Genomic DNA, 17,676 nt, shown 5'->3' on the forward strand with positions numbered 1-17,676 from the left:
CCCATTCCCCGTCCAAATCCTATCCCATTCCTATTCATATCCAACTACTACCCCATCCCTATTTGTCTCCAAATCCTCGCTGTAACCCTATTCCCCACAAACTTTGTCCGCCACCTAACACCCATGTCCTGACCCTTGGGGCCCCTTACCACGCCATCCTATATCCTGCCAGCTTAGCCCTCTCCCCTTCGCACCCTGCCCCTTATCTCTTCCCTGTGTCACTACGTGATGCAGTGTATGCGTAACTGCAATCACTGTCCTTCAAAAAGAACAGTCCCTGTACCAGCTGTCAATTCCAATACGTGGTTCAAATGTGTCACTTGTGACAGAACATTCCCTTTCCTTAAATCCAGAAAACTTAGATCTCAGTTTGTTGTCAGTGAATTAAGTAATTAACAATGATCAAAATGGAAATGAAGAGGGTAATTGGACACTTTGTTAGTCATCTTGTGCAAAATATGGTGTGTTAATTTAGGAGATGATTTATTTGTGGGTTTAGGTATCGTGTGCTGACATTGTTTATATGTTCCTGAGTTGCTTTACTGATGCAGTTTACCCTGACACACACAGGTGCTGTCTGAGTATGGAATGGTCCACGTCCTATCCGATAAGGAACATGGAAATACAAAAGATTACTGCATCCAGTTTAATCCCTACTGGGCCTATTTGCCGCATGATCTCAGTAAGGCGGTAAGTGTATGTCACAGAATATTTTTGCAAGTGCATTGCAGCAATGCTCATTTAGAATATGAGCAATCATGCATATCTGGAACTCAGCCTGGCTACTCATTCCAGGTAGGGTTCATATGCCTTTGAAAACCTCCCAAGGAGGGATGCTGGACAGGGAGTGTAACCTCTCAAAACCCAAAGCTGCAAGTAAAGCCTCGAATTGCACTATTCCATTTCCTGACTTAGAACATTGCAGTCGAAGGTATGTCTGCAATGTCAGAATGGGCTTAGATGATTTGTAAGGAATAAAGTCGTGTTTTGGGAATGTTAATGGCAATGTAAAATATTTTGAGGTTTTTGTTTTTTAAAAAAATCAAAATTGAATGTAAAAAATATATAGATGTGCTGGTTGTCTTTCTATTCTCTGCTCTCACATTAAAATGTTTCGGATATGCCAGTTGGATGCCACCAGGAAGCAACCTTGTTCTTTCACTGTATCGCCTCTGTCACCTGTCTGCTGACATGTCTATTTAGTCTGATCTTCCATTTAGCATATTTCTGTGTTGATGATAAGCATCTGGGCTACCTGGGCCCAGTAGTTTTCAGCATGAAGCTGGATAGAAGAAGGAATGGGAAACCTCAGTAGTGTCCAGTTATCTCCTATGATGGATGAGATTAGGTGTTCATTCAAGTGGATAGTTTTTGCTTGAAGTATAAGCCAAATTAGTACTTACAATGATCAGTTGTTTATGATTTTCAATTCAATAAACATTGCTTTGTGGCAATGTTCACAGTTTATGATATGTCCTTTTTATTGAAAAAATGTTCCATCTGCCGGTTTGCATTCTGGATATAAACGTCAACAGTCTATTCACCTGTATGATGATGTTCTATACCTGTTCATAATACTTCAATAATTTATGGACCTGGAATACCAAGATTCTTTTGACCTGTACTATTTCTAGCTTTTCATTATTTCAGTAAATACCTTGATCTTTCTTTTTTGTTTTGGTTTATAATGAATGGATGGTTTCATTCTTGCTTGCCAATATCAAAATCCACTTGGCACAGTTTTACCCATTCATTTCATCTACTCATTTCTTTGTAATATTATGTTATGACATGGAGACAGCCAGCCAAATCATCCCTATCCCTGTATTCGCAACACAGTAAAATTAAAATAGTCAATGACCCTCAATTGACCCCAATGGTTCCTAACCAGACTTTTTGAATAATCACAGTATCAGATACTAGGTTTAAAGCTTAAGCCAAACATGTCACAATTTATTAATAATACAGTAGCTCTACAGAACAAATTCAAACCCCACAAGATAATCTAATTAATATCAATGATTTAAACCTAATCTTCTTTGATTCTAGTCCCTCACTTAAAGACAGACAGACACAGTTAATAGATACATCAAAAAGAGGAAAAAATAAGAGTTGTAACTGGCCAGTTCATTGAAGCAGCCTCCACAATCGAACATCACAGGCACATGGGATTGTATTTTGCTCGATTTCTGAAGACATTGATGCATGCAGATAGCTTTCAATAGGCTCCGAGGAGTATTTATTTTAATTCTGATAACTATAAAATTCTATTATCTGAGGTTTTAATGTGAGATGACAATCAGCAAGCAATCAAATCATCCTGTAACTGTGGTAGCTAAAGTCCTTCTGACTTAAATACTGTTCAAAACCAGTTTGAACTCTGGTTTTTCTTTGTTGGGCTGATTGTCTATGAGGCCTCTATTATCACACAAATATCTGCCATGCGTTTGAGCGTAATGCCTCTCTGGGGTCCAAATGTTTATACAGCACTTTTAACAAGAATCAACCCACAATTAACTTTTAGACCTGGCCTCGTAAACCAGTGAGAGTTTGTTTGCTCTTTCTTTTTATAAAAAGCTGCTGCTCACAGTCCAACAATCACCTTCAGCTCTCAGGTGTCAGCTTTCAGCTCACAACTTCAAACCTATAATGTTAAATAAAAGCAGGTCTTGACAATTAACCTTCTATCTTCAATGTTGTCTATACTTGGTTGATCAGAAAATTCAGTTATTTGGCTTTGTCTGACCACCTCCTTATTTGACAAAAAACAGTTGTTTAGTTTATCGTGGTTGATTTATAATTCATCCCTTTGCTCGTTTCTCCACTTTAAGCACTGTGTAGAACTCAATCACATTCTGATTGCCATTAGATAAATGTTTATGTGCTGTTAGACTGTTAACTAAAATCTGGTTTTACTGAATCCAAATTGCCCTGCATTTTCTCATTTTGCTGCAGAAAACTGCTGTAATTGCAATTGTGAAATTTTGACATGCTACTCTACTTATTCCAAGCTATGTGAAAATGAAAGCTACTATGTTTGTCTATCTGAACACTTGTACATTCTACTATATCATAGCTGCTACCAGAGGGCCTAGACACAACATACACTTTAGTCATGAACCCTTTTCTATTTGTTAAATCTAGTCATAAAGTCTCCACTGCTTGCTTATCTCTTATCAGGTGATGTTGCTGAGATGGCAGTGGGTAGTTTTGGCGATAGAGGGGGTATGTACTTGCAAGCTCATTCCAGGATTGAATACAATACCCAAACCTGGCTTAAGCTTGGCGGAACCAGGAAGTGCAAGTGAAATAATGTTTGGAAGTGCTGTTTATAGTGGGGAACAAAGACCATGGTTTCAGTCTTCCTTATATTTAGTTTCATTGCAATGCTAGATATCAGATATACAGTGTGATATATCAGACAGAAAAATATCAGAGTCTAAATTGTGGAGTCAGCTAATTTCAGTGGGAGCAACAATTGAGGTGTTAAGTTCACTTTGGCATTTTGTGAAAATGAGTCAACCTTGTCCTTTATTATTCAGTGAACCTCTGGGCAGAAATAGAGTATGTTGGGTCTTGTGTTGGGACAGGATCAAACTAGAATTAAACTTAGTTACAGTGATGTCCACAATGAAATTGTTCATGAAACTCATTGCTTCCTTAGACGCTCTGACTATGTGGTCAAATTCCAACCCCCAACTCAATTTACAAGTTTGATGTCAATACCACTGTTGTAGGTCAGAGCTCAAACAACGATGAGACACAATACAGGAAAGAGAATGAGTGCTAGTTGCATGGTGTAAAGACAACCATCTCTCCCTCAATGTCAGTAAAAAAAAAAGGAGCTAGTCGTTGACTTTAGGAAGTGGAGTGGAGAACATGTGTTGTTTGCATTGATGCTGCTGAGGCAGATGGTTGAGAGCATTGAGTTCTTGGGAGTGATGATTACAACAATCTGTCTGGTCCATCCACGTTTATGTGACAGTCAAGAAAGCACAACAACGTCTCTACTTTCTCAGGAGACTAAGGAAATTCAGCATGTCCCCAAGGACTGTTACAGACTTTTATAGATGCACCATAGAAAGTATCCTATCTGGATGCATCACAGCATGGTATAGCATTAACTCTTTGAAGACTGCAAGAATCTACAAAGAGTCATGAACATAGCCCAGTCCATCACGCAAACCAGCCTTCCATCCAATGACTCCACCTATACTTCCCACTGCCTCAGGAAAGCAACTGACATAATGAAAGACCCCTCCCACCCTGGTTATACTCTCTTCCACACTCTTCCGTCAGGCAGAAGATGTAAACGTTTGAATATACTTATAAACAGATTCAAGTACAGCTTCTTTCCCGCTGTTATCAGACTTTGGATGGACCTCTGAAATACAAATTCTCATACCTCTGCAGCTGTGACACTATATTCTGCACTCTGTTCTGTTATCCTAATGCACTCTATATGATCTGCCTATATAGCACACAAAACGACACTTTTCACTGTATCACGGTACATTTGATAACAATAAATCAAACAATAAAGCAATTTTGTAGGCTCACATGTGAAGAACAACTATTTGAGCAAAGTGCCAATAGTATCTAGTTTCCATAGGAATATGTCCCTGGCAAAGAGTCTGTGCCTTAAAAAGTGAAGGACACAATTGCCAGAGATTGTCCTTTATAAACTTTTTTTGTCAATGCAGAGTGTAACATATTATGATTCTGTTGCATTCAGCATGAGAAATTAGTCTATATGCTTCACTTTTATTGTATTGTGTACATTGGCAGTATTTTTAAATACGTAATATTTAATTTAAATACTAAGTTCAAAGACTGCAAAGTTCCAGTTGTACCTGAAATCTTTGTTTATATGCATTTTGTCATCTAAGGTTTTGATTTACTAAAAGTAATTATGAAAATATCTCACCCAGTCAGTTTAAACTACACCTAAAATTATATTATTCCCTCTTAGTCTCTCTTGCAGCTCCAGGACCTGACATCCTCTGACCTGTGCACACCTTCAGATGTGCCCTTACAAGGATTTAGCAATAGAATTGCCATGGTGATGCGTGGGAACTGTACATTCTATGAGAAAGTAAGGCTTGCTCAGATCAATGGAGCCAAAGGGTTGCTCATCGTCAGCAGGCAGAGTCTGGTAAGAAACATTGGGCAGAATGTTTTCTGGTTAAGCTGGTTATGGCTGTATTTGTGACTTTACACCCGTGTTAGCTAAGGTTGTATTAGAGGCTGAATGTAGCTACCATTCGTGTTAGCTATTGTGTTATGTAAGTCTAGCAAAATTCACTCTAACAATGTGAAACATGGATGAAGCATGAACAGGTTAAGCTAAATGACTTTTTCTATGTATATTCTATGTAATTTATGCAGCAGTTTCATATAGTGAGACCCACAAACAGACATAGTGTGAAGCTGAGACTCTCAGCAGACTTATCATAAAGTCATAGAGATGTATGATGTATTACCTGCTCCAAATTACCTGCTGTACATGACTTAAATACAACAGGCTTAAGTTTTTTTTTGACAAAATTCATTATATGATAGTGACTAAATTCAGCTATCTTGAAAGATACTTCACTGGTACCAAAGACGGGTTGGCAATAATTTTCTCTGTGATGTTGCTGTGCTTTCTATGCATGAGTGTTTTCTTGAGCCCCACCATATTGCCTGGGAACCCTCCAACCACAAGGGATGAACTCAGATTTCTCCAGTTTCCTCATTTCCCCTTTTCCTCATTTCCCCTGCCCCCCACCTTGTCTCAGTCAAATCCCTCGAACTCAGCACCGCCTTCCTAACCTGCAATCTTCTTCCTGACCTCTCCGCCCCCACCCCACTCCGGCCTATCACCCTCACCTTGACCTCCCTCCACCTATCGCATTTCCAACGCCCCTCCCCCAAGTCCTTCCTCCCTAACTTTTATCTTAGCCTGCTGGACACACTTTCCTCATTCCTGAAGAAGGGCTTATGCCCGAAACGTCGATTCTCCTGTTCCTTGGATGCTGCCTGACTTGCTGCGCTTTTCCAGCAACACATTTTCAGCCCCCACCATATTGACTTAATGATTCTTGCCCTTATCCTTTGTGGGCCATTGCTGTATCCCAACCTTGTTGATCGCTGCCAACTGAATCTCTCTGCATAATGCCCTGAATACTGAATACCTCTTCTGAATACTGGATCTTTACCCTTGCTTCCTTTGCTCTACTAACAGACTGTGTACTTTCAGTTATCCACTTGTTCCTGCATCCTTTGCTTTCAGCATTTCTGCTCCTACCATGACGGTTCATCAATCAAGTTTTGTAGCCGTCATCTTTCCACTTCCTAAAATGTGTACAGATCTCTGTGAATGTAAGGGATGTTACTGAAATGTCACTTGCCATTCTCTATCTGTCTCAGGAAAATAAAGCTCTTTGTTTTCTGTACAAGCTCTATGGTGTACTTTTATCCACGGAAGCTGCTGTGTCTTCCTGGTAGCAATGGTAATACTGGTCATGAGTATAAATTGCATTGACCTACCCTACAGTTTACTTCAAAATTAATGGACGTTGAATTATTTTCTCAGAATTTTAAATATTTCATTACAGAATTTATAACATCTGAGCATTGATCATTTGCAACTTCTATTTTTGATCAAAAAAAAACAAACATTAGTAATGTATTAATGAATATATATAATATGTCATTTGCAAACAGAATACAGTTTTCAAAGAAGAATATAATTCTTACAATGCATTCAACATGTAGAGACCAATCAATAATCATTGTTTCCCTTTGGGGTGTAACTCATTTTTAGAGTGTGTGAGTTGTTAAACATCCAGACTTTGGAAGCCGTGCCTTGCTTCAGGAGAATACTCCAGATGTGGGACAAAGGTTGCAGTATAAAAGGGTTTAATTGAAAGCTACCTAAATTTCATTAAAACTCTTGCATGTACCTGTGCTTCGGTCAAACTAAACCACTATCTGCTGTTGCTCTGAAGAGTCAACACTTAGGCTTGAAATTGTCAATGTAAACAGCTTTCTCACCACTGCAGTTGTAGGCTATGGACAATAGGTGGTTCAGTCAACCAATTACAATTTCTGAAGCCCAGCCATGTCTGCCTTTTTGTCTGCTCTTTGGGATAATTTGTTTTTTTACAAACTTTTTTCTGTTTATCTTATTTATATAATTTGACTTTACTTTTGCCCTTTCCTGTTTTCAATCATTTGTACACTTCGTTCCATACTTACCTAATTTAAGATCACTCACTGTTTTAATGGGGCCTACTGTTTCCTGTTTATTAGCCCCAGCCTTGCCCTTTTCTTTCAGGCTCTTCCCCTCTCTCAGGTAAGTACTTTTAGTTGTTTACCTGGCAAGTTTTAAGTGTTTTTTCTTGACTACTTGTAGTGAAATTTTCCTTAATTTCCTGACTCATGGCTCCTCAACATTATTTCCTGCTTTGTTTTCTAGCCTGATCCAAAGGCTTATGTCTGGATGATCTTCCTAATCCAATAATGTGATCTCTGATCTAATTTCCCTGTTTTTGCGTCTGTGGTAGGGTTGTCATTCTCTTCTTATTTTGTTTTGGGTCCTCAACCCACAAGGATTTTCTGGTTGTTTGATGTTCTTCCTTACTTGAGTGCAATAGGTTACTTCCTGCTCTGCTGAAAATAGCCCGCTAAGTCTGCTTGTAGGGATTTTGATACCTCGCTTGTATAACTTTGCTTCTTGTGACTCCAGTCATTTGGATTTTTCAATAGTCTCAATATCTTTTAGAAGTAGCACTAGTTATCCTCTTAATAGCCTCATAAGCAGTACCACAGGAAATCCACTTGTAAATGTAATAAATGGTCTCTCTGTTATCCCACAGATTATCATTGCCTATTAGTGAATTTAAATGACGCGATGGCCTTAGATTAAAAACCATGTACTGTTTATTCAGATACTGCCTCAGGATTTTTACTGTCTCCTCTTACATTTTTCAAAACTGTTCAATAAATGCATAATGAAACAGTGGGATTAAAGACACATCAATGTAAACTGCCGTGTTTGATTACTGTATGATTGTTTCTGTTCTGCTGCGCAGGTGCCTCCAGGTGGAAACGGGAGTCAGTATGAGGAAATTGATATTCCCGTTGCGCTCCTCAGTTACGATGACATGCTTGATATATCAAAGGTAAAGCTTCTCATGTGTCCCTGTTCGTGGGTGGGGTGCTTTTAGAGATATTTACTACAGTTCAGGGTGGATCAAACACTGCAGCTTTCACTTAAATAGAGCGGCAGAATTGAGTGAGGGAAAAGAAAGAAGTACGTGAAACCTGGTAGTCCAGAATCCCCAATCCCCAAACATGGTTGATACTGAATAACTTGTTTTGAAGTAATATGTTTTTTAAGCTGTTTTTACAGTCTTTTTGTTTTGCTGCTCCTTCTATACCAATGGCACTAGTTTGCACCACCTGTGATGCCAAGGTGTTGGCAGTGTGTTGAACTTACATGGGACCTCTCCTCAGGCAGCATCTACTCCCAGTCAGTCACTTTCTAGCAAGGATCTCTGGATAATGACTGGGAGCAGGAAACTTGGTTGATTGTTCCTTTCTGACTCAAAGGCAATGAGGCTGTAGTCCCCTCCCACCTATCCATGTTAGTTGCAGTTATCCCTCGAATATTCTGAAGTCGAGGGAAACAAAAGATTAGTGAGGACACCGGCTTGCATTTACTTTGTGTCTTTCATGTTGTAAAGAGTTTCACAGCACTTTACAAGTGGGGTTCAAGAGTATGGTGCTGGAAAAGCACAACAGATCAGGCAGCATCCGAGGAGCAGAAGTATCAGCCTTTCAAACATAAGCCCTTCATCAGGAATCAGTTAACATTTCGGATCCAGAAGAAGGATCAGTGGATCCGAAGCATTAATTCGGGTTGTTAGATCTGCTGCCAGGTCTGCTGAGATTTTCCAGCAATTTGTTTTTGTTTCAATTGTGAGGTGTCTGAAACTTGACTTGTGGGCTTGACACTTTTCAGGATAAAGTTTAAAACTGCCAGAGTTATTTGGAAATGTCCTCGGACACTTTTCGGTGAGGACCTCACACCCTTTGGGACTGTTAAAAGTAGACATGAACGTGCAGAAAACACGTATAATCTCATTGGAACTTTGAAACTCATGAGAATTGTTAATTTTTGATGATATTTAAATCTCCTGGCCTTTCCATTTCTTTGAAAAATAGCCTGAAGTTCAAAACAACAATCAGTGCTCACTATTTCACGATTCAGAAGGTGCCTGCCCTGCTGTGTTTTTCCAGCACCACATTTTTCAACTCACTATTTCAGTCTCCACATAAGCCTGGGGACACAACCTTTTGAAATCATAACGGTGTACCTATTGGTTCACAGTTTAATTCAGAGTTTCAGAGGATTGTAATGCTTTTTGTCCAGGATTATTTTGATAAGGGATTAAAGGAATTTAAAGGTAATGATTTGTTAAAAATCAATGTTTTATTTTTCTTAAATTTAGTGAAGTCATTAATAGATTTCTATAGGCCTCTGAATAGTTCCAGAGATGTGGAGGAAAGGATAGCAAAGATAATCCTGAATAGGAGCGAGAGTAACAGGGTAGTTGTTATAGGGCACTTTAACATTCGAAATATTGACTGAAAATACTATAGTTCAAGTACTTTAGTTGACTCAGTATTTGTCCAATGCATGCAGGATAGTTTCCTGACACAGCATGTAGACAAGCCAACAAGGTGCGAGACCACATTGGATTTGGTACTGGGTAATGAACCTGGTCAGGTGTTAGATTTGGAGGTAGGTGAGCACTTCGGTGTTAGTGACCACCACAATTTGGTTTTGTTTACTTTAGTGATGCAAAGGGATAGGTATATAACACAGGGCAAGAGTTATTGCTGGGGGAAAGGCAATTATGATGCAATTAGGCAAGATTTAGGATGCATAGGATGGGGAAAGAAACTGCAGGGGATGGGCACAATTGAAATGTGGAGCTTATTCAAGGAACAGCTACTGCATGTCCTTAATAAATATGTACCTGTCAGACATGGAGGAAGTGGTCAAGCGAGGGAGCTATGGTTTAATAAAGAAGTTGAATCTCTTGTAAAGAGGAAGAAGAAGGCTTATGTTAGGATGAGAGATGAAGGCTCAGTTAGGGTGCTTGAGAGTTAGAAGTTAGCCAGGAAAGACCTAAAGAGAGAGCTAAGAAGAGCTAGGAAGGGACATGAGAAATTGTTGGCAAGTAGGATCAAAGAAAACCCTAAAGCTTTCTATACGTATATCAGGATTAAAAGAATGACCAGTGAAAGGTGAGTGCCAATCAAGGATAGTAGTGGGAAGTTGTGCACAGAGTCTGAGGAGATAGGGAAAGCACTAAATGAATATTTTTAGTCAGTATTCACACTGCAAAAAGACAACGTTGTCAAGGAGAATACTGAGATACAGGTTACTAGACTAGACTGGATTGATGTGCGCAAAGAGGACATGTTAGCAATTCTGGGAAGTGTGAAAATAGATAGGTCCTCTGGGCCGAATGTGATTTATCTTTGGATTCTCTGGGAAGCCATGGAGGAGATTGCAGAGCCTTTGGCTTTGATCTTTATGTCACCATTATCTGCAGGAATAGTGCCTGAAGACTGTAGTAAAGCAAATGTCCCCCTGTTCAAGAAGGGGAGTAGAGACAACCCTTGTAATTATAGACCAGTGAGCCTTAGTTTGGTTGTGGGTAATATGTTGGAAAAAGTTATAAGACATGGGGTTTATAATCATCTAGAGAGGAATAAGTTGATTAGGGATAGTCAACAAGGTTTTGTAAAGGATAGGTAGTGCCTCACAAACGTTACTGGGTTTTTTGAGATGGTGACCAAATAGGTGGATGAGGGTAAAGCAGTTGATGTGGTATATATGGATTTCAGTAAGGTGTTTGATAAGGTTCCCCACAGTAGGCTATTGTACAAAATATAGAGCCATTGGACTGAGAGTGATTTAACTGTTTGGATCATAAGTTGGCTAGCTGAAAGAAGACAGAGGGTGGTGGTTGATGGGAAATGTTCATCCTGGAGTTCAGTTACTAGTGGTGTACCGTTAGTTGGGGTCACTGCTATTTGGCTTCTTTATAAATGACCTGGATGAGGGCATAGAAGGATGGGTTAGTAAATTTATGGATGACCCTAAGGTCGGTGGATTTGTGGATAGTGCTGAAGGATGTTGCAGGTTACAGAGGGACATAGATAACCTGCAGAGCTCGGGTGAGAGGTGGCAAATGGGAGTTTAATGTGGAAAATGTGAGGTGATTCACTTTGGAAGGAACGGCAGAAATAAGGAGTACTAGGCTAATGGTAAAATTCTTGGTTATGTAGATGAGCAGAGAGGTCTCAGTCTCCATGTACATAGATCTCTGAAAGTTGCCACCCAGGTTGATAGCGTTGTTAAGAAGATGTATGGTGTGTTAGCTTTTATTGGTGGAGGGATTGAGTTTTGGAGCCACGAGGTCATGCTGCAGTTGTACAAAACTCTGGTGCGGCTGCACTTGGAGTATTGCGTACAGTTCTGGTCACCACATTATAGGAAGGATGTGGAAGCTTTGGAAAGGATTCAGAGGCGATTTACTAGAATGTTGCCTGGTATGGAGGGAAGGTCTTATGAGGAAAGGCTGAGGGACGTGAAGCTGTTTTTGTTAAAGAGAAGGTTGAAAGGTGACTTAATTGAGACATAGAAGATAATCAGAGGATTAGATAGGATGGACAGTGAGAGCCTTTTTCCTTAGCTGGTGATGGCTAACATGAGGGGACATAACAATAAATTGAGGGGTGATAGATATTGGACAGATGTCAGAGGTAGTTTCTTTACTTAGAGAGTAGTAGGGCTGGGGAATGCACTGCCTGCAACAATAGTAGACTCGCCAACTTTAAGGGCATTTAAATGGTCATTGGATAAACATATGGATGAAAATAGAATAGTGATAGGATGGATGGGCTTCAGATTGGTGATTAGATAGGATGGACAGTGAGAGCCTTTTTCCTTAGCTGGTGATGGCTAACATGAGGGGACATTACAATAAATTGAGGGGTGATAGATATTGGACAGATGTCAGAGGTAGTTTCTTTACTCAGAGAGTAGTAGGGCTGGGGAATGCACTGCCTGCAACAATAGTAGACTCGCCAACTTTAAGGGCATTTAAATGGTCATTGGATAAACATATGGATGAAAATAGAATAGTGATAGGATGGATGGGCTTCAGATTGGTTCCACAGATTGGCACAACATCAAGGGCTGAAGGGCATGTACTGCACTCTAATGTTCTATGTTCTAGATGCATAGACCTTTATGTTATGTCTCTGCACATATACTGTGGTCTGCCCATCTTGCGTACTGATTGAGGTGGAATGGAGGGTGTGTGAACAAAAGATGGCGCAGGGTAATGTGAGTTGTCATAGGAGTTGTATAGGGATGTGGGGTCAACAGAAGAGTATAAATAGGAGAGTGTGAGGTGGCATGCGCGAGTGACCAAGAACATGAGTTGATGTAGGTTGGTACAAATGACGCATGTAAGAAGAGAGTTGATAGCTTTTTTTTTGTTCTATTATTTTCATAACAACTGGGGCAAAGATCCAGAGCACCAAGGCTGACCTTTCAAACAACCAGCTTCTGTGCTGGTGGATGCCCCTGAACTATTTACCAAGATGGTTTACTTGATTCATGTCGACAATTGATCAGGTTTGTGGCCCTGGAAATTTTCCAGACTTGCATTCACAAATCAGGAATGAAAATTCAGGGATATTTTACCATTTTGTAGTACAGCAGTGAAGCTATCCCTGCTATCTTGGCCACTAATTATCCCTCAACCAACATTGAAATATATCTGATCATTATCATATTGCCTTTTACCAGACTTTGCTCTGCACACATTGGCTATTGTGGTTCCTACATGTAATAATGACTGTACCTCAAAAAATCCTTCAAACCCTTTGAGATGTCCAGTGGTCACGAGAAGTGCTACAGAAAGTGCAGCTTTCTTTATGGTCAAACACAATTGGACATGAGCTATGCAAGAAGATAAGAGGACAAATGATTTAAAGCTTGGTCAGAGAGTGTTAAGAAATATCACAGAAAGGGCAACTAAACAAGGAGAAGTGGAGTGATTAATGGAAGGAATTCCAGAGCTTGGGGGCCTTGATTTCTGAAGGCAGTGATACCATTATTGAGAAGAAAATGCTGAATAGGGGCTAGAATTGATGAGCACCAGGACTTCTGAGGATTGTTGAGCTGGAGAAAATTAGAGATTCGGAGAGTTCAGACCATGGAGAGATTTGAAAACTTCAGTGAGAATTTTAAAGTGGAAGGAGACAGCCTTGATGAAGAAGTGAACATTAAAGGATAACACTCAGTCTGAATGTAGAGAAATGTGAAGGTCACTTACCCTAAAGTTATTGTTCCTTTCCTTTGTCCACTAGAAAACTGTACCTAGCCAGTACCAGAAGCTGCTATTGGTAGTACGGTCAGTACTGGGGATGTATCATTTCACATACAGTGGGTTAATGTACAAGTATAGTATACTGCATTCTCATTAGTTTATTTTAATGTGATGCATTAGTTTACATAGAACCAGCTTGTGTCCTTGTGAAGAGCAGGAGAATGGATTGAGATCTGTGAGTAATTTGATGTATCATAAACTACAGGTTTCCCAAGTTCTGTAGAATAATTCCAGCTAAGCTGTGCCACTGTCTTTCCTCTAGTAGAAAAAAAATTGCCAGCTAGACATTCTGGGATTGTACAGGGCTGTCAAAACTTGTTGGCAACATTAGCAGCTGATATGTTGGTTTGTCATGTAGAATTCTGGAGATCAGCTGGATTAGTCTGGTCTAATTTAGTTGATTTGGTTATTCTCCTAAAGGTTCTGGAGATGGCTGTAAAACAGTTTGTTTAGTCTATCTGAAGCATTGACTAAAAGCTCTACTTGAAATGAAACTAAGAAAACAAATAAATTCATTGACGTAAGGTATAATTAAAATATTTTATGGTATGTCTCAATCAAGTGCTCCACAGAGAGCGGGCATGGACTTACTGGGCCAAAGAGCTTCCTTCTGTGCAGTAAAGTACACTGTGGGACAGGGCCATCCAGGCAGTATGCAGCATCCCTCACCTGCTACTGTTATCATCCTGTGGTACAGCTCTGGCATCTCAGCCCTATCTCAAGTTGTATTTTTTGCTTGCTGGTTTTGATCAGTTTGAATGTTGTCAGCCAGTTAGTTAAGTGATAATTTTATTTCAGTTGTATTGTGTTAGCAGATGAATCCTAACTTTCAATAGTAGGATCTGCTGATATCAATGGCTTCCCTTTATGCAAATAAATGAAAACAGAGGATTAAGCTTGTCATGAGATGGCTGATATTCAGTGATACACAAAGGTGGCCGCAGTGACACAATATTGTCAAACCCAGTGCTGATCATTTACAGGTCATAAAGTCACAGAGATGTACAGCATTGAAACAGATGCTTTGGTCCAACTCGTCCATGCTGACCAGATATCCTAAATTAATCAAGTCCCATTTGCCAAGCGTTTGGCCCATGTCTCTCTAAACCCTTCCTATTCACATACCCATCCAGATGTCTTTTAAATGTTGCAATTATACCAGCCTCCACCACTTCCTCTGGCAGCTCGTTCCATACACTGCACCACTCTTTGCGTGAAAAACATTGCCCCTTAAGTCCCTTTTATATCTTTCCACTCACACCCTAAAAATATGCCCTCTAGTTCTGGATTCCCCAACTCAGGGAAAAGACTTTGCCTATTTACCCTATCCATGCCCTTCATGATTTTATAAGCTTCGATAAGGTCCCCCCTCAGCTTTTGACGCTCCAGGGAAAACAGCCTCAGCCTCTCCTTATAGCTAAAACCCTCCAACCCTGGAAACCTCCTTGTAAATCTTTTCTGAACCCTTTCAAGTTTTACAACATTCTTCCTATAGGAGGGAGACCAGAATTGCACACAGTATTCCAAAAGTGACCTCATCAGGGACCTGTACAGCTGCAACATGACTACCCAACTCTATACTCGATGCTCTGACCAATAAAGGAAAGCAAAGCAAACGCCTGTTAAACACCATCTTATTAGAACAGTATCAAAAACTTAATATTCAAAATGTCTCAATTTTTACCACTTCTGTTAACATGGTGTGTAACTAAGCCTTGTCACGGCCAATATTGTCTGATGTGTAACGTTCCAATTGGCAGAATTAAATGAACAACATTTATGTTGTAACAAAATGCTTTATTTTCTTAACAGACTTTTGGAAAATCAATCAAAGTAGCAATGTACGCCCCAAACGAACCATTCCTGGACTATAACATGGTGGTTATCTTCGTCATGGCAGTCGGGACAGTAGCAATTGGTGGATACTGGGCAGGAAGCAAAGATGTGAAAAGGTAGGTGGGTGTGCTGCGTGGAAATAAGCAAATTGTATGTGATGTTTTATGTGATTGATAGTTGTCAGTGCTCCTTCAGTCACCTCAGTCAAATCTGCCAGAGGAGCATTTGCAATACAAATCCACTTTTTGGGATATTTTATATATATATAAAGTTGTTTTTTATTCATTTGTTGATGTGGGCTGCAATTCTATTTTCCCTCATCTATCTAATGCTATGATTCACTCGTGATCAGGGTGTGATCTTGAGGTTGGCTGTGTTGACTGACTTTACCATCGGCAGCAGAAACCATATTCACATCAACAAACCCTGTCCTCTGAATTCAGGCTTCAAATTTCTTTGAGAAACTTTGGATGCAGGCCAAAATTCCTTTCCTATTGTCTGTTCTACAGGAACTGAGAGCTTTTCATAAACAAAATTAAGAGAGCAGTGTTTTGGTCACTATTTGCTCTTGTTTTTTTTATTCTCCCAGTGTTGCACTACATCGTAAGGCACATGGGAATACCTGCGAGTTCTCTTCCAAGTTGCACTCCATGTTGACTTTCCATCATAATTGCTGGATCAAAATCCTGCACTGCACTCCCTCACTGCATTGTGCGAGCACTTACACCACATGGACTGCAGCGCTTCAAAGAAACAGCTCACCACCAGTTTCTCCAGAGTGGCTACGGATAGGGAGAAAATGCCAGTGTTGTCACACTTTAAAAGTTTATATCAAATAAATATCTGGCAATTATATAAATGTTTTTGCTCTCATGAGAAATGTGGTATTTTAATATTTTTCTTCCTGTTTAAGGCGCTACATGAAACACAAGCATGATGGGGCAGACAAACAGGATGATGAAACTGTCGATGTTACACCAATCATGATCTGTATTTTTGTGGTTATGTGCTGCTCAATGTTGGTGCTCCTTTACTATTTCTACCATCAGCTAGGTACGTCACTGCTACCGAATGTTCAAATATCTGGGAGTGAGCTGGATGGCAAGAAGTCATGTGCCAGAGTTTGTTACATTTTTCAACATTTCTTACTGTGGGTGGATGGTTGAAATATTTTAACATAGTATCATATGTTGCTGAGGCAGAACTTCCACATTTGACTTGTACAGAGATGCTGTTTGGCTTAGTGAGTGTAACTGAGTCAAACTTTACAACAAGTTTCCAGGTTCAATCCATTTGTTAATCCAACCATTCATCAAAACCTTTCTGCCTCTGTTGTTCTCACCCAAACAGTAGTATACTTCCATTCGCATTAGGATCTTTGGATAAAGAGAGGAAAAAGAAATTAACCATGATTCCAGACCCTGACCCATAGACTCTTACTAAGAATTGCAGACATCAGGCTACTGTAAGATTGGACTCCAGTGTGATGTCGTCAACAGTTAATATGCTGATGCTGACTGTCTAGATTCCTATGCAGAACAGATTAAATGCTCTTCAGTATTTGTCATCTAGAACTAAAAGTCTGTATTTTCAGGAGGAGAAAATTTGCAAAAAACAACAATAAATTTCTGGGTTAAAATTAGTTGCTCAGTTTCAAGTATGATGTTTGAGGGAAGCGATTTGTAAACTGCTATGACACTTGTGAATATTCAAAAGTCATATCAGCTAAGCATCTTCTCTCATTGTTTCTTGTTTCAAATCCAGTGTACGTAATCATAGGAATTTTCTGCCTTGCCTCTTCCATTGGACTTTATAGCTGCCTGTCTCCATTTGTAGGGAGAATTCCTTTCTGTGAATGCAGGTATGATGTAACTTAAAATATACTCTTTGTAAATTAATGTAAAAGCTAAGTTTAAAACAACATTGAAACTGGAATTTTCTCCTAGTCTTTCGACTGATTTTACCCTGAACCTTTCTCCTCTTCTAATCAGGATTCCAGACTTACCATGTAGTCACAAGCGTCCCCAAGTACGGATGTTGGTTCTTGGCATGTTTTGTGTCTCAGTTAGTTGTGTGTGGGCAGTATTCAGAAATGAAGACAAGTAAGTAACATTGTCATGTTAATGAGCTTACAGTTTATATGTATGTTTGCTTTTAGTCAACTGTATCCATTGCTCAGTGTAATCTACACCCAAAGAGACCAAATGCAGATTAGGTAGCTGCTTTGCCATGCATCAGTCTGTTCACAGCTGTTGACACAGGCTGTGGCTCACTTGCCATTTTAATTGCTCATTCTACTGACTCTGACTTTTGTTTAGGTCTTCTGTTCTGTCTGAGTAGCGATTGTCAAAAATTCAAGGTAACTTTAATAACT

General features: G+C 39.7%; 1 protein-coding gene across 4 annotated transcripts in view; it reads left to right on the top strand.

Annotated features, from left to right (window-relative positions):
• sppl2 (signal peptide peptidase-like 2) overlaps positions 1-17,676 on the top strand; it is a 47,291-nt gene that overhangs the window by 770 nt on the left and 28,845 nt on the right. For 3 of the 4 annotated variants that reach the window (XM_043721053.1, XM_043721056.1, XM_043721055.1), the window contains exons 2-8: positions 571-690; positions 4,973-5,155; positions 8,079-8,168; positions 15,279-15,418; positions 16,216-16,355; positions 17,067-17,163; positions 17,294-17,404. In XM_043721053.1, coding sequence (XP_043576988.1) covers positions 571-690; positions 4,973-5,155; positions 8,079-8,168; positions 15,279-15,418; positions 16,216-16,355; positions 17,067-17,163; positions 17,294-17,404 — 881 coding nt within the window. Of the gene's footprint in view, positions 1-379; positions 423-570; positions 691-4,972; positions 5,156-8,078; positions 8,169-15,278; positions 15,419-16,215; positions 16,356-17,066; positions 17,164-17,293; positions 17,405-17,676 lie in introns of those variants that run through there. The other variant, XM_043721054.1, reaches the window with a different exon arrangement.

The sequence above is a fragment of the Chiloscyllium plagiosum genome, chromosome 31 (genome assembly GCF_004010195.1).
Source record: "Chiloscyllium plagiosum isolate BGI_BamShark_2017 chromosome 31, ASM401019v2, whole genome shotgun sequence".
NCBI classification, from domain to species: Eukaryota; Metazoa; Chordata; class Chondrichthyes; order Orectolobiformes; family Hemiscylliidae; genus Chiloscyllium; species Chiloscyllium plagiosum.